Here is a 17,258-nt window from a genome sequence, read left to right on the forward strand (position 1 = left end):
CCCAAGGCTCGGGGCTTGCTCTCTGTTGGCTGGATCTCTGGTGAAGACCCACCTTGTCCTTCTTGGGTGAGTCATTCTTGGGTCATTCTTCACCCTCCTGCAGATCTTGAACTTGCAGGTTGAGTTGTTGGTCCCAGCCCTTTTTGGGTGGATGGGGAGCTCTTCCTCTCTGTGTACTTCACTGCACACATCCAAGTTTGCTATTTTGCCTTGCTGAACTGTGTCGTATTTTCTCCCCTTTGCCAAGTTCATTTTGGCTTCTTGCTCTGCTCTCCAAGTATATTGGCTTCCCCCACTTGGCTGGTCACCTGGCAGTTTAACAGGAGTGCCGCTGGTAAATGTTTTGGGTGGGGTTTTAGAGCATTTCTCAGGCATCTTCAAATGGTTTCATCTGCCCCAGGCATCCCTGGCTCTTTCAGGACAATGCCACATAGGACAGGATGAACAGCCTCGTTATTGCCACCGCTGTACTACCACGCTCATCCGAAGGGGTATTTGTTGCTGGTGCTTGCAGAAATGCTGGATGAGCTGCATCCTCCATTTCTCCATCCTCCAATGGCTTGGTCCAGCCTCCCTCTGCAGTGCTGCGAGGGGTCTTTCTTGTGTCCCACCACACGTTCAGGTGTGCAGAAGTGGAGCGTGGCACCGAAGCAGTCACCTTCCCAGCCTCCGCAGTGCAAGGCGGTGCCGTTTCACCTAATCCATTAAAACTGGGATTTTTTTGTCTCTCTCGGTTGCTGCAGCAGACTCTGCCCCACTCTGCAGTGCTGAGCCCCGCTGCAGGGTCCGGGCTGGGGGTGTGATGCAGTGCTGCTGGCTCTGTCTTCCTGGGCAGAAACCAAGCCAACACTTGGTCCTTGCTGCTCCATCCACATCTCCTCGAGGGCTCTCGCTCCCAAACTCTCCAAAAAGTTGGATTGGGCATGGAGGGATAGCCAGTATTTCAGGAAGAAGATTTAATGTATGTTTTTTATCTGTTCTTTAATCTGCTGACAGAGGAAGAAGCTGTGATCGAGGAGACAGAGAGACCTCCCTTATCCCAGGAGATGTTATTTTCTCTGTGCGCTGGGTCTTGAGTCCACCCAGCACTTGCTAAAGGCTCACAGACATTTGAGGATGCTCTTGGACACTGAGTTGTAATGGACCCAACTGAGCAACACAAAGAGTGTTGGCTCCCATCACTTAGTGGGGCAGAATTTCTGACGTACTGAAGCAGTTTGACATTAACAAAAAATGCAGCTTTTATTGGCAAATTGTTCCCAAAGTAACTAACAGGGTGGATTGGAAGGGGCTGAATTCAAGTGCATTGTTCCCACCCACCCTCTCACCCCAGCTTTCCAAAAGCAGCTTCAATTTCCTACAAAATTAAACAAATCCAACAAAGACCCGTTATTATTCCAAGCAGGGTTATCTCAGCTTGTCGAGATGGTGGTTTAACAGGTTCAACTCACCAATTTTGCTCAGGGTCCCACAATCAATGAGCCCTAAAACCAGCCCAAACAGAGTTCTCTAGGTTAACCTGCTCCCGCTAAATTGAATTTTGCTCGTTGTGTGTCCAACATGATGTGAGTGAATGGAAATTCTGTATCGTATAGATCCCTGCAGATACATATCTCACGTATAGCTTCCTAAATTACCCCTAAACCTAGTCATTAGCATAAACCTCCAAGCTTTATGTCTTCTGCAGATATATTAGGGCAAGAGGCCGGTGCCAGCATCCTGCTGACCTGTTGGGTGGGATGAAGTTATTGCGTGCAAGACCTTCATTCCCAGGGTGATGAGCAGGGAAAAGCTGCACCTTTGTTCACTTACCATCACACAAAAGATGGCAGTCATGGCACCGCCGTTGTGATAAAACCAGTCGTTCTCCTCAGACCAGGCTTGCCTTAGAGGCGGTGGAGACTAACATCATCTGACGTGCAGGACCCGAGCCCAATTTCCTGCGTGATTGCACATCTGTGCACCGGCCGTGCCAGGGTTGTGGTTCTGTGGGCAGCTGCCGTGGGTCTGGGTTAACTGTTGAGGTGCAGCCAACTGCGATGAACCCACAAGCAGGGACTCTTACTGGACTTCATCCCTGGGTTTAATGTCCACGGACTGGAGCCAGAGGTTTGTTCTACTCTTCGTTGTAGACACTCACCATCTTTCCTCACCCTCTGGGACACGTCTGTGCCGGAGGTATGTGATGCTGCATTTCCATTCCTCTTGGTTTATCAAGCAGGTTGGAAATCACTCTGAAATTAATGAAACCCCACTGAAAACCTACCAGTGTAGGGTGGGTTTAGTGAAGGCAAATGAGGCTGGTACAGTCAGCACCCAAAGCAGGTGCTGTTGTAGTTTTACACAACACCACTTGCTCACCCTCCCCTCTCCTGGGGATGGGGGACAGAATTAAAGGGGTGAAGGGAAAAGAGACTTGTGGGGTGAGAGAAGAACAATTTAATAACTAAACTACAATAATATTGGAAATAATAAAAATGATGATAATAATAGTAATATATACAAATGAGTGACACACAGTGACACTGCTCACCACCCAATGACCAAGGCTCAGCCTGTTTCCTGCCAATGATCCCAGAACAAGGAGAGTCCTAAAACTGCAATCCCAGAATGGAGATAAGAGCCCAAGTGTCTGAGAGACTGAGACGACCCTGAGAGAGGGGCAACCCCAAGAAAAACAACCCAGAGCAAGAGAGAGCCCTTCTGGACAGAGCCTCACCTCTCTCCTGGCCATGCCGTGCATGATATGGAACAGACCATCGGCCAGTTGGGGTCTCAGTCCTAACCCTGAGTGCGAATCCTGGGCGGGTCACTGGGGCTGTGCTCCCTCCCAGCTTCTCCTGCCCCTGCAGACACGGGCACAGCAGAGAAGCTGGAAAGTCCTTGCCTGTCCTGGCAGCAGCTCTGCCCATCAGTGTGTGATCAGCTTCTCCTCAGCACAAACCCAAACCAGCCTCACACTGGCTGCTGGGAAGAAAGTTAACTCTGTCCCAGCCCAAACCAGGACAGATGCACAGCCTGGTACAGGCTGTGGGTGCACCAGATGAAGCAGAAACCCAAGAAAGCAGCAGGGAATCTCCTGGAGGGGAGAGCAGGCTGAGCACAGCTTTGGGCTGGTCTGAGAGCAGAGGTGTGCCTTCGGTGGGATGTGGCTGAGCCCACCACAGTGGGACAGGGCTGGAGCTATGGGCCGTCGCACCAGTTGCTCCTGAGCTCCGGCTAATACCAGTATCTCAAGCCAATATCTCTCCCTGCAGGGTGAAAAAAAAAGCAACCCTGCTCTCCAGAGGACAAAGGATACAGGGAGAACGCCCTGCTGATGTGAAGGGTGGTAGGAAATGTTTGTTTAGAAATAGAGAAATGCTCCCAGGAGTTGCACCCAGCAAGGAGGTTGGTGGGAGAAGCAGGAGCTAGAAGATCACCTGAGGCACAGAGGTAGCTAATGAGGCAGCAGGAAAGATTGCTCTGGGAGTCCTGACTCTGAATTTGTGGGCAGAGAGGGGAAGGAAGGGAACAGAGAGGCCAGAGGAAGGTGCATTTGCATCCCTGCAAATTAACTCCCTGTTAATTGGGGTAATTGGCATAGAGGTGAGCGTGACTGCAAGAGCCCTCTGGTGCACACAAGGAAGGAGGGGAAGGGCGGTTATAATTGCTCATTAGCAGCCAACAAGTGACATCCTGGGCCAGTGGAGACATCTGGTGCAGAGGAGAGCAGGGAAATGGAAGCAGGTGACTGGGAATGAAGCTTCCAGAGGTGCTTGCTGTGAGGGTAAGAGTGGTGATACTTGTCTCCCACGACACTTGGCAAGGTCAAGGGCAGGTGAGAAGCAAAGCGGGGATATGCTGCTGGCTGATGTACCAAGGTAGTGTGGAGGTTTATTTTTTGGGGGTTTGTTGTGGTTTTTTTTGTTTGAGATTTCTAAAAAAATTCTATTGGAGCTGGAGAATGAGCAGATGGGAGGTCAAACAAAAGGACTATGGTTTGTGGGAAATGGCAGCAGCTGGAAAGGCAGCTTCATTGCAAAATAGTGTTTGGTGTCACTCATGTCAGTGGTGCTACTGTCCTCTCACAGCTTCATCTTCTGACAGCCAAAGCCTGCTGGTGGCTGATGCCTTTCCATTTGGAGCCTGGCTTTCAGGGAATGCTTGACTTTGTTGTTTTTTTTTTTTTTTCTCTCCTCTCTCCTTCCACCCCCGTCCTGATCTGGCCAGACTGTGTTGTCGTCATAATCCTGAGCTGGCTGCATCGTGGTGCTTCCCAGCCACTAAAACGCAATGCTGAAAATCACCGGATTAGGTCTTAATGGCAGGATCAAGCTGCTGGGAGATGAGTGGGGAGAAAGCTCCTGCTTACGCAGGTGGACAGGCAGTGCACTCCCTGGGAAAGCAAGCCAAAAAGCATAAGATGTCGGAAAAGCAGCTTCTTTCTTGGCTTCTCCTGCTTTTCTCTGCATTTAGTGCATCTTTCATATTCCAAGGGTCAGAAAATGCTGGGCTGAGTTTTGTGAAGGGGGTATTGAGAGGTGCTAGGTGTTTAAACGTTTCCTCCCTCGTGGTGGAAAATGAGTGGTGAATCTTCTGGCCAAGATGTTCATCTCCAACATGAAGGTCTGCCAACCACATTAGAAATCCGGGCCATGGTGTGTCTCAGTGTGCTGGAGGACTCTGAAGTTTCACGGTCATCTTTAAACACCTGGCTTTCTGCTGGTGAGACTCTTGGAGCACCCAAGAGCCTGGGAAGCACGTCAGATGTTTTTTCAGGGTGGCATTGCCATTCAGCACCCGCCAGGATGCTCCAGGGTAGGGTCTCAGGGGCTGTCCCATGGGCAGGTGGCACAGCATCCCCATACCTCCGGTGCCACAGTCACCCTGCACTTTGCCCGCACGGGTTGGCAAGGACTTTTGCTCAACAGGGCTCCGAGGTGGTGGAGTTTATCAGCCTGAGCTGGCCAAACCTTCAAGAATGTGTGATTTTCTGGAGGCTGTGTGATGAACAAAGGGGGTGATGGAGACTTTCTTCTTTGAGTCTCCTTGGCAGTGCCTGTAAACGTTCCATCCAGACCTTTCAGGGAGAGGGTGGGTTATGCCTGTGGGACTTTTTTGCACCAAGTTGTCCTCTCTGCTTGTTTTTGGACAGCTCAAACAAAACATTGATGACCCCCAAACCAAATACCTAAATGAAGCAATGAAATTTGATCTCTGTAACGCTAATGGGAATATTCCATGACAACATCTACCATATCAACTCTACCTTCTGTGTCTGTCTTCTGGCAGGACCGTCCATCCCAGAGGCACCAGATTGATTTTAGTGCAGCTAAGAGAGACCCTCCCTCTTGAGTTGGGGTCTGCAGGCAGTAGCGATGCTACCGCTGAAGCAAGAGGAACAGTTTTGTGATGGAGCTCGTTTATGAGAGCTTCAGCCGCCTTCTCCAGAATGCAGGCTGCTGCTGCTGCGTCCCGGGGCGTGGGGGCTGTCTCGGGGGAGCTGCCCCCCAGTGTTGGCAGCAGATGCCTTGGCTCACTGCTGGGCATCTGCAGAGGAGGTGCAGACAGCGTTTGCTGGAGCTGCGCCGTGGGACTCGCTCACGCGTGGCTAACGTGCCCGGGGAGCCCACGAGGATACATGGGAGGAGGAAGAGGAGGAGGAGGAGGGCTGGCTTCAGCAAGCACACAGCCAGCGGTGTCTCCGGGCCCTTGCAGGGACATGGGCTCTTCCCAAGCTCAGCCGAGCCCCTGCGATCACCTGTGCAGAGGGGGCTGCAGGGATCCCAACATCTGTTATTCCAGCTCCTGTTTGGAAACTGGGCTGGAGAGCAAAGACCAGCCCAGAGCTCCATCTCCCTGCCCCTATTCTGCTTCACATGCCATCTCCTATGTGGGAGAGGACAATGGTATTAAATTAATTTAACACATGGTGTTCAGATTTCCCCTAATTAGAAGGTTTTGCTCAAATTTTAGGAGAGTGTCAGTATTTGTGAGATATCTGCAAGCATAAAGGCAAGAACACCAGCTTAGGCAGCCAACCTCTGAAAAACTGGAAAGGAGAAAAGTCAGAGTGTGTATGTTTGTGTGTGGGGAAAAGGAGTCGTTCTGCTGATCTGGGTTTCCATTTTCTTTCCTCTCCTTCTTCTCCTTGGTCACTGGTGCCTAAGCTGCTTTTTCCAACACAGTCGCTTCCGACGGGCAGTTCCTGATAGATTAAGGAAATTTCCCAGAATTTAATATGTTTAGACTCAAAACCAAGGGAGAGGGAACAACCGAATTGCTCTGAGTACTGAATGATGCCTCCTCTGAGCATTCTCCCAGAAGGCAACTGTGTTTAAAAGGTCCATTTAATTTGCAGCAGGCTTATGCTTTGGAAGACCATTACCCGGCTATTTTGGGGCAGATCAGCACCGAGCACGGCACTCCCCACCCTGCAGAAGTCCCCTTGCTGTGGTGCAAAGACATTTGGCTGCTCCTTGCCATGGCTGTGCATGGGAGGATGCTGCTCCGGTCCTCTGCCCGCGGTTGTCCAGGCGTGATGCTCGGCAGAGCCTCACTTGGCTCACTGTGCAGCTTCCACTTTGGGGCCAAACTTGATGCTCCTGTCTCCTAATGCTGCATCGCTGACCTCTGCGACGCTGCACCTGCTTTGCACTGGGTTGGAGCTGGGCTCTGTATCTACTCTATCCGTCGGACTGGACATAATGGTGTCCTCAGGGCTTTCAAGAAGATGGACAAAGAAGCCATTTCAAAGCAGCTCTGAACTAGGCAGAATACGACGGTGAAGAGGAAGGGTCCGAGATGGGTCTCTCTTCAGGCAGGGAATGCTCCAAATGGCGTTTGGGGGATAATTTTTTTCCCAGCTCTTTGTCCGTGAAGAATGAGGGCTGTGGAGGGAGGCACGCGCCCAGTGTAAATGCCTCAGCTCTATTGTTCCCGTGATTTCCATCGAGCTTATGAACCCCCATATAAAAGACTTACCTTTCACTTGTATGATTAAGAAAAGGCCAATGTAGCTTTCCCGCTCACTGGAGCATGAAGCGTGTTTAATTTAATAATGCTGATAAATCTTAAAGCCAGGAGCATTTGGCGAACACATGACCCACTTTTTCAATCAATTGGAAACATTTACATAACGGCCCAATGCAGGGTTCCTCCTGCCAGGGATGTGGAGCTGGGGGGTGGCAGACACCCGCTGCCATAAGCACTTCCACTGTAGGGTGTTTGGTGAAAGCAAACCGGCAAATTTGCTGGTCCTTAGCAGGCAAGATGTGACCCACCTCCTTGGGACTGTCAGGGCCGGCGAGTCCTCCTCCTGCCACAAGGATGTGCCTGGGTTGAGAGCACCTCAGGCACCCAGCTGGGCTTTGGGGTCCATCAGCCCACTTGTTCTGGTTTTACCCAACACAGCTGCTTGCTCACCCTCCCCGCTCCCCTCTCCCAGTGATGGGGGAGAGAATTAAAGGGGTAAAAGGAAAAGAGACTCGTGGGTTGAGCAGAGAACAATTTAATAACTGATCTACAATAATACTGGAAATAATTATAATAATAGTAATATATACAAATACACAAATGAGTGACACACAGTGACACTGCTCACCACCTGAAGACCAAGGCTCAGCCCATTCCTGGCTAATGATCCCAGAGCAGGCAGAGTCCTGACACTGCAGTCTCGGAACAGAGATAAGAGCCCGAGTGTCTGACAGACTGAGACAACCCTGAGAGAGGGGTGACCTGGAGGTAGACAATCTGGAGCAAGAGAGAGGTAACTTCTGGACAGTTCCTCACCACACTGGCCATGCCGTGCATGATATGGAACAGACCATCGGCCAGTTGGGGTCTCAGTCCTAACCCTGCGGTCCAATCCTGGGCTGGTCACTGGGGCTGTGCTCCCTCCCAGCTCCTCCTGCCCCTGCAGACACGGGCACAGCAGAGAAGCTGGAAAGTCCTTGACTGTCCTGGCAGCAGCTCTGCCCATCAGTGTGTGATCAGCTTCTCCTCAGCACAAACCCAAACAGCCTCACACTGGCTGCTGGGAAGAAAGTTAACTCTGTCCCAGCCCAAACCAGGACAGTGGTGGATGGACATCACCCCACCATTGCCTGTCAGCTCCCACCATGGGCTGGCACCCTGGGCCAGAGCTGCCCGGGCCACTGTGGTTGGGCAACTTGCAAAAGAAAGCTCTTGGGGTGGTGTGCGGGGCAGGATGGGTTTCAAATTCTGCCTCTGCAAGTCATGAAAGCCACTGCCTGAGGATATGCCTTGACCATCGGCCATGAAGAGCCTCTGCCTTCCTCTGTCTCTGCTGGCAGGGAGTGCGTGGAGCTGCACCTTGGCATTGGTGTCATGGCTTTGTTTCTTTCCCTGCAGCTGGGCTTGATTGCTCCTGGGACAGGACATCCCTGGGGATGGCTGTGTCCTGGTGTGGTGGCAGCATGTCTTCTGTGGCAGGACCTTTGTCTCCTGGCACATCACTTCTCTTTCATGTGGAGCACGCAGCAACGCTGGCCTTCACAAATCAGCACGGTCATCCTTTGCAGTGTTGCTTCCCGTGCACAGAAGTCAGCACAGGGTTAACCGACACAGCCGGTTATTTATTTTCCTTTATTGTTTGCCTGCAGTGGTCTTGAAAGAGAAAGATCCAGAGCTCCCATGTCGTGCTATTGTGTGTCAGCCCATTCTGGTTACTCTGGTCCCCAACGTCATCACCTTCTTCTTATGAAATATTCTCCTCCTCCCCATCCTTAACAGTTCCTTTTGGCTTGACATCTTTAACACATTTCATTTCTTACTTGTCTTGTGGGGATTTGACTTCTTTTTTTTTTTCAATTGTAGCATCCAGTGGCCTCAAGAGCAGCATTTGCAAGCAGGTTATAAGCAACCTCATTCCCAGTGAGCCGGTGTCCTGTTAGCTCGGTGGGAACACCATTTCCCTGCTAACCACGTGGGTTTTATCCATTTTGGGTTTCATCATAACCTCTTGGAAGAGGCTCTACATCAAACCCATCTCCCAGCTGTGATTTGTGCATTGCTGTGCGTTTATTCATCCCAACTGCCTCTTTGCGTTAAAGTAGCAGTTGAAAATTGGTTTACCCCCCATTTTTTGGTCACACTGCACGTAGAAGGATGCTCCTCTGAGACAGGACCAGTCTCCTCATGCAGTAGGCTGCAGAGACATTTCATATGCAGAGTCCTCACACAGAGATGCTGCCAAGGAGGTGTCAGGAAAGAAAAGGAAGGATTTGTTGCCGTTCTGTGATTTTTTTTTCATGGGAAGGGAAGGGAACATGACAGCACCAGGAAAACTCACTGAGGTTTTGTTAATTACACACAAAGCGTGAATAGCTGGAAATGGCGTGGTCCTGAGAGGCAGGATGAAAATGCAGACGTGTAGCAATTGGGGCACCAGCTCCATCCTTCCTGCTCTTGCTCCTGGGCTTAGATAGATATATTCCTGGTTACTGAAAAACTGGTTGGTTTTTTTTTCCGAGTGCCCATTCCCACTTGAAACAGTGAATTTTGCTTTGCTAGATAGGTGCCCTGGGTCTTTGAAAGTCCCAGTTCAGTTATCGGTCTTTGGCCAGGCACAGCTGCTTTTTAGGGCACGCAGGTGCGGGCTGTGCAACCTCAGACACTCGAGTCTTTGCTCCCATGATGGCTTTTGCACAAATCCAGTGGCAAAGCCACAGCAGAGCTGCAGGCTCTTCCCGGGCTCAGTCGCTGCCTGCCCAGTCGGCACCCAGGAAGGTGCTCAGCCCACGACATCTCCCCGCAGCTCCTCCAGCTGTGGCTTCCCCACATCCTGCTGCTTTGCGAGGTCCATCTCGCTTCAAGGAACCTGCCTGTTTTGAGAGAAAAAACCTTTCTTCCTCTCTGTCCCCAGGTGATACGGTCGCGGTGCTGTCTCCTGCGCCAGGGCTGCCCTCCCAGCTCACGCCCGTCTCCTGTCCCCTGGTAGGAAATGGAATCTAAGGTCTCCGAAGGTGGCCTGAACGTCACCCTCACCATCCGGCTGCTGATGCACGGCAAGGTAAAGTGCTCCCAGTGACCGAGGTTTCCTTGCAGCTCTTTCTCCCACCTCCACTCTGGCTGTGTACCCAGGTCCAGCCAGTCCCACATGCCACCTCCGCAGCCCCGATGTCCTCCTGTGGGGAGGGTGGCATGGTGGCAGGATGCTCCTGGCCCCTCTCCTTCTGCTGGAGACAGTGTGCACCACATCTTTGCTTCCTTATGGGGTTGGGCTGGATTGTCTTCACGTTTTGTAATGTCGATTCCTTTGTGTTTGGCGCTTTTTTTTTTTTTTTTTTGTAGGAAGTTGGAAGCATCATTGGAAAGGTAAGGGATGTCTTTGCAATGTGTGTTTAATGCTATTGCCTGCACAATTTGCTGCCTGCGGTGTGGTAGCTACCAGTCACCTCTTCCCTGTGATGTCCTTAAATGTTTGGTGCGCGTGAGCTTGTTGCTGCGTTTCTGAGACAGAAATTATGACAGTCCCACAGAAGGATCAAAGACCCTTAAAAAAAACCCAAACAACCAACCAGCAAACTTACCTAGTGCTATTTCCAGCTGCTTCACAGCGGTGGTGAATAGGTGTTTGTGGTCATGTTGTCCTGACATTTTAATCAAATAGAAAGGGAGGTTGTGCATTATTTTTTTTTGGTCTGTCATGTTGTACAGACACGGGGAGCAGGGCTGCGATGGCTTACATCCTCCGCTCTTCAGCTGACCGTCGGGCGGGGATAGAGGGCCAGGCATCCCGGAGCTGCCCAAATGTTTGGCGATGTGTTGCCATGTATTAAAGAGATGCGTGTTTGGAATGGGTTGTTTTGAAAGTGGAAGTCTTAAATTTTTAGCAATAGCCTGTGTTTCTGCTTCTGATTTCAGAAAGGAGAGACTGTGAAGAAGATGCGTGAGGAGGTGAGCAACCCTGCTCTGTAGGAGGATTTGTAGGAGGAAGAGAGAGGAGTGGGAAGGGCTGCCGGGCTGTCCTGCCCTGTGTGATATGTGCAGTAACTCCGAGGGTCAGGACATGCAAGCTGGCTGTGCCCAAAGCTCCTTGGTCCAGTTTTTTCACCCTGTGCTCAGACAAACTCCTATCCCATTTAAAGGGAGTCTTCCAGAGCCAAGAATTTGCTCTTAATGAAACATTACAATTAAGTCACTCCTAAGATGCTTGAATTTTTCCAAGATCTATGTGCCTGCAGCTCCCAAAGAGTTATCAGATCAGTAAGCAACATTCTTGACAAGCAATGACCCCATGAGCCGATCTTGCCTCGATCGTGGGGGTTTGCATTGCAGTAAAAGACCCAAAGCGGGTGCTTGGAAACCCTTTCTGAGGGTTGGGGTAAGGCAGCACTGGAAGCACCTCAGGGGGCAGGGATGAGAGTTTTTAAGGTTAGATGGGATGTCGAGAGGTTGGCACAGAGGATGACGAGGGACCAGGCTGGGACAGGAGCTGACCTAGAGGAAGGGCTGTGCCTCCAGCACATCTCCATGGATTGCTTGGCTGTGGCTATTCCAGGGCTGCCCTTTTCTTTCCAGAGTGGGGCAAGAATCAACATCTCGGAGGGAAACTGCCCTGAGCGAATTGTGACCATCACTGGCCCCACCGATGCCATCTTCAAGGCTTTCGCCATGATCGCCTACAAATTTGAGGAGGTGAGCGATGTCATCCATTTCCCCTACATCTGCATCCAGACCCTTGGGTGGCCCTGGGTACCTCCAACCCATGTGTGCCTGGCTGGACTTGCTTAACCGGTACATGACCTCAGCACAAAACCTTCCAGACATCTGTAACTAGGCAAGAACTGAGCTTTGTGAACTGTCCCGGAGGTCTCGCAGTTAATTAACTGCAGGGATGCTCAGTGATGCAGCTGCAGACAGAGACCAGCCACAGGCTGGGGGGATGTGACCTCTCTTTTCTGGCCCAGGGTTGGCTGGATGGGAGGTGACATGTCAGGTACCAAGGGCTGATGAGTTGCATTCTTCCTTCCCAAGGACATAAACAACTCGATGAGCAACAGCACTGCTACCAGCAAACCTCCGGTGACGCTGAGGCTGGTCGTGCCAGCTAGTCAATGTGGCTCGCTGATCGGCAAAGGAGGCTCCAAGATCAAGGAAATCAGGGAGGTAAGGCAGGCTTGATTTCGTTATCGCATGGCATCGCAGCTCCAAGGAGCCAATCTGTGACCAAGGGGGAGCTGCCTTGGAAAGGGGCATCCCTATGATACAAGCCTCATGGATCACGTTGCTTCCCACGACGGTCCTGCTGATGTAGGAGCAGCATCCCGAGGGACCTTGCCAGGATGCTCCCATGGATGCTCATGCAGGGTGGTGCGGCTCTGGGGAGGGCACGTGGCGTGGGAGCTGGAGCTGGCTGCGAAGAAAGGCGTTCAGCTGCGGGATTTCTTCTCCTCCTCCTCTCTTTCTGTCTCCAGTCCACAGGTGCTCAGGTGCAAGTGGCGGGGGACATGCTGCCCAACTCCACAGAGAGGGCGGTGACGATCTCGGGGACACCCGACGCCATTATCCAGTGTGTCAAACAGATCTGTGTGGTGATGCTGGAGGTACAGTCTGTAACAAAGGGGGTAAAGTACCTAGGGAAAAAACAAAACAAAACAAAACAGAAAAAAAACAACCCAGCTGGCACCACAACAGCACTGGGAGCTGTGAAGTGTGTCTCTTGTACCCTTCACCAGGCGTTGTTGGACTACTCGAATTTCCTGGTACCTCTGTTTGAAACCCACCCACTGTGTTTTCCTCACCATCGTCCATTGTTTCTGCAGTCCGACACTGGAAACTTACTGGGTCCAGTGCCCCAAAGGAGATGGTTTGTGTCATAGCACAGGGTGGCTTCGGGAGAGGGATGCTGGGACAGCTGTCACCAGGTGTCCCTGCAGCGCCATGGGAAGGGGATGGGCCCTGTGGCCACTCCAGCAAATGCCTGGCATGCTCTGCACGGGGACTGAGGCTGGGGGGAGAAGGCCAGGGCATCCCCCACGCTGGGGGAGCCGGGGCTGGGGGTGCAAAGCCACGCTCCGCTGAGGCGCAGGAGGAAAGGTGGCAAGGAAGGCTGGTGGAGAGCAGGGCCTGTAGGGTGCATGGACATGTGGCCACGGTGCCATTTTCTGGGAGAAATGCTGATGAGCAGAGCTTGAGGATCTCTGCAGTGGAGAGATGCTGCTGTACCAATGGCTTATTGCCAGGGATGGTAACAGCCACATGTCCCACGTCCGCACCTGCCACCTCAGATGGGAGAAGCGTCAGGAGGAAACCCCTGGGGACACAGGACGGTGACACCCTCTGCTCCTGGTGCCTCCCAGAGGCAGACAAGCACAGACTGATGTCTGACCCCTCTGCACAGCCCGCACGCTGCTGCCCTTTCACGGCAGGGAGGAATACAGTGGCCACTGCAAGAGCTTCAGAGGAGGACAGCAAGGCTTGGTTTGAAGCAAAACCAAATGTGAGCAACTTCAGTTTGGCAGCAGGAGAAATCACCAGGAGCCACGTTACCCACCGCTGCTGGTAGCGATGTTCAGGCGGGTATGCTGTGCTGCCAGGGGAGCATGGTTTTATCTGCGCGGTGACTCCAGGTGATGCTCTGGACCATGGTGGAGATGGGCCCGAGGTGATGCTTGCGGGTGTTTCATAAAGTCTTTCATGGCTGCTGTTCCCACCAAACAAAGCAAGGGGTGCTGCTCCCGTTGCTCAGCAATGGGAAGGAGAAAAACCCATGAGTTTTCTTGCAGTCTGAAATCTGGGAAGTCCAGATTTCAAAATGATCTTTTATCTTATTCAAATTATCTTACCACAGAAATCCTCACTCATCCCCTCCGAGATTTGTAACGCAATAAAAGAAAGGAGGTGGTTTGTGATTACAGAGGCTGTGCTTTGATTGTACCGCTTTCCTGCAAACCTGTGCTTAGCAGGAAGATTTGGATGTGCCACCTGGCTACAAGTAGATGTCTAGAAGAATGTACAGAAAAAATGAAGAATTTTCCGTGAGATAGCATAATTTATATTACGTGTCCTTACACAGCAATAACTGGGCCATTTCACTTTGTGTAGAACCAGGAGGCTTTTATCTGAAATCTCTCCTGCTTCATAGGAACCTCCAAAAATCTCTTCTATAGCCTGTTGGTTACATTCAAGAGAAAACCAAAAAGAGAGAGAACTTGGGTGAGATGATCCCGTGCATCGTGCAAAGGGATGCATCGTGACACCTTGATGTGCATCACAACAGCTTGATGTGCATCATGACAGCTTCTGCTCGGACCTACCCACAGCAGTGAGGAGCGAGATGTCCTGGTTGACCGGAGCAAGGCTGCCCCTGGGCACACTGCTGCAGGATGAGGGCTGGTCGGTCTGGCTGGCTGCTCACATGGACCACTACCACCGTGCAGGTGTAGGAGAAGATCTCTGGAAATGCTGGTGTTGCCATCTGAGAAGGCTTTCCAGCCTCTGGCTCCTCCAGAGCTCAGCATCCTGGTCAAAGCCATCAGCTGTTGTTTGTCCCACCAGGGCATGGGAGGTCTTGACCACGCAGACAGTGCCTTGCAGCATCTGCTGTACAGCCGTCCGCCTCCCAGCTTGGATGATGATTGACCAGTCCATGTCCTGACGGTGACCCTGTTCTGGTGCTGAGGAAAATGAGAGAAGCCAAAGAGCTTGAGCATTGCATGGGTTTGCCCAGATGGGCTTCTCACCCCTTCTGACCTCTCATGATGCCACACCACAGCTCCTGGTGCTCGGCAGGGCTGGTACAGCTCCATGGTGGGCTGTCGACGTTGGCGCTGCAGTGACATGCCATGTTCCTCCCCATCTTGCTGCTTAAGGGTCTCCTTGGGGTATTTTGAGGAGGGCACTGCGTTCCGACGTCAGGCTCGTGTCTAGACCAGGAGATGCAATTTGCAGAGAGCAAAGTGAAGGTGAGGGAAGCAGTGGAGGTCGAGGAAACAATTTTGGGATCTCCCATACCCCAGGTTGTCCTCATTATCCATTAAACACTGATTTTCCCTCATGTCCTCCTGTCCAGAACCGTGGTTTGCCTGGTGCGGGTAGTGCTGGCGGCGGCCCCGGGGGCCGTATTCCGTCGGGTGCTTTCTAACACTCTATTTTGCCACCGTTTTCAGGAAAGCTGTTCTAATGTTCTCTTCTCCCTCTCCTTATCCCTTTTCCTAGTCCCCACCAAAAGGTGCCACCATTCCCTACCGCCCAAAGCCCGCCTCCACCCCTGTCATTTTTGCAGGTGGTCAGGTAAGAGCCGACCCGCTTGCAGCCTCCACTGCCAACCTCAGCCTTTTACTGCAGCACCAGCCGCTGCCCGTTAGTGCACTCAGGTTTCTTGCCTTCTGACTTGCATGGTGTCATCCCATCCCAGTTTTTGCGTGCCACGTGCAGGTGGACTGAAAGCTCTTTGCAGAACCGCTGGTGGTTTGAAAGCCCCGGGGTAGATGGCTTAGCTCCTGGGAAGGTTGTGGGGAGGATGACCCAGGGAAATAGGGTGGCACCAAGGAAGGGATGGAGTTTGTTTGCTTCGTTAGACCCAAAGTCAACATTTGCCAACAATTTCCAGGGTGAAGGACAAAGTGAGAAAAGCCTCATTGAACAAGAGGCTGCGACAGTGCTCTCACAGCGGCTGCAAGTGTTTGTCTTCTGGAGTGGGGGGATAGGATGAGGGGTAACAGCTTTAAGCTGAAAGAGGGTAGATTTAGATGAGATATTAGGAAGAAATGTTTTCCTGTGCGGGTGGTGAGGCAGTGGCCCAGGTTGCCCAGAGAAGCTGTGGATGCCCCATCCCTGGAGGGGTTCAAGGCCAGGCTGGATGAGGCTTTGAGCAACCTGGGCTGGTGGGAGGTGTCCCTGCCCATGGCAGGGGTTGGAACTGGATGGGCTTTAAGGTCCCTTCCAACCCAAACCATTCTGTGTTTCTATGATTCTGTGATCTCTAGTCCAATTAAAAATAACTTTGCACAGTTGTCATTGTTGTGAGATGGGAAGGGCTCATCCCAACCTCATCCAGGACCATGCTGAGCCTCTGTTGAGGACAACGTCCATGAAAGGGTCATCCTCATCACCGGTGCTTGGATGGTTTGGGGTGCTTCTTTTCCCCCCCATAGTGCCATAACCTCTGCTGCAAAGCTGGGTCTCAGCTCTGCTTGCAGGGAAGCTTGTGTTGCATTGTCTCCAGCGCCAGCACGCAGTGCTCAGGCTGTGGGCTTGCAGTCAGTGCAGTATTTCTAGCTGCTCCTGGGAAGCGATGGCAGATTTTTTTCTTTGCAGGATAACCATTGCACGCATATGCCGTGGGGGATGCATTAAAAAGGGAACTTGAACCATTGCTTTTTCCACCTCCTCTTTTCACATCACCTGGTGACCGAGGACCTCTCTGTAGATGCCACCATGCCGTGGTGCACCAGAATTTAGCAGGAGAGGTACTTTCCCAGCAGCCAAGTAGAGCTAGCTACAGCTAATGCCATCCAGAGCAGCTCCAGACGAGTCATTTTTTTGTCTCCCCAACCATAATAAATAGCAGAAGGACAAACTAAGGATGGGAGCAAAGCCTGAAGCACAGGCTATTTCAGGCAGCGTGCTGAATTCGCATCTCTTAGTCATTGCCAGCGTCAGGAGGAGCGTGTCAGTTGGTCAGAGCAGCCGTCCTGGAAAAGAGCTTTGAGCCCAGCTGCTCGGTGGACTTTTCAAAAAGGGAGAGTAAAATGGAGGCAGCGTTTCTCCTGCTGGCAGAAGGGTCCGTGTCTTGCACAGAAGTAACGTCATGGGAAGAAGTGACCATCTCTGAAATGGCCCCTTGGTGGTACGGAGTGGGTGGGCAGAGGACAGGAGGTGACAGTCGGTGATGCTGCAAGGTCCTTGGGGTGGGTTGAACGTGCTCAGGCTGGGGGACCCAGTGGCCGATGGCACCTGCCCCGTGGTCCATGTGCAATGCAAGCTGGGGGTCACACAGTCGTGTGCTGGCAGAGTTGGGTTGCATCTGTCCAAGACACCTTCCTGCCTTTAAGTAGCTTTTTTCTAATCAATTGTTCTAATTTAAAAAAAAAAAGAAAAAGAAAAAAAGAAAAAAAAGAAAAAAAACAAAGATCAAATTAAACCACCAGCAAGGATGGAACTTTTTAGAGCAGCTTCTGCCACGTCCCCACAGGGGAAACCAGTGCGTTTCTGTGCACAGGGCTTTGCCTCCTCCCTCCTCCAGGATTTTGGGAATTTCCCTCGCACAAAGCGCTTTGCTGTTTGCAAACAATGCGGCAAATTTGCAG

At 51.8% G+C, this 17,258-nt stretch overlaps 1 protein-coding gene across 1 annotated transcript in view; it reads left to right on the top strand.

The window, feature by feature from the left end:
- Window positions 1-9,946: 9,946 nt before the first annotated feature.
- Window positions 9,947-17,258, top strand: part of PCBP1 (poly(rC) binding protein 1) — a 16,184-nt gene continuing 8,872 nt past the window's right edge. The window contains exons 1-7 of the mRNA XM_010076053.1: window positions 9,947-10,015; window positions 10,297-10,320; window positions 10,870-10,902; window positions 11,527-11,643; window positions 11,983-12,114; window positions 12,423-12,551; window positions 15,166-15,240. Coding sequence (XP_010074355.1) covers window positions 9,947-10,015; window positions 10,297-10,320; window positions 10,870-10,902; window positions 11,527-11,643; window positions 11,983-12,114; window positions 12,423-12,551; window positions 15,166-15,240 — 579 coding nt within the window. The remainder of the gene's footprint in view (window positions 10,016-10,296; window positions 10,321-10,869; window positions 10,903-11,526; window positions 11,644-11,982; window positions 12,115-12,422; window positions 12,552-15,165; window positions 15,241-17,258) is intronic.

Source organism: Pterocles gutturalis, unplaced genomic scaffold (genome assembly GCF_000699245.1).
Source record: "Pterocles gutturalis isolate BGI_N339 unplaced genomic scaffold, ASM69924v1 scaffold9073, whole genome shotgun sequence".
NCBI classification, from domain to species: domain Eukaryota; kingdom Metazoa; phylum Chordata; class Aves; order Pterocliformes; family Pteroclidae; genus Pterocles; species Pterocles gutturalis.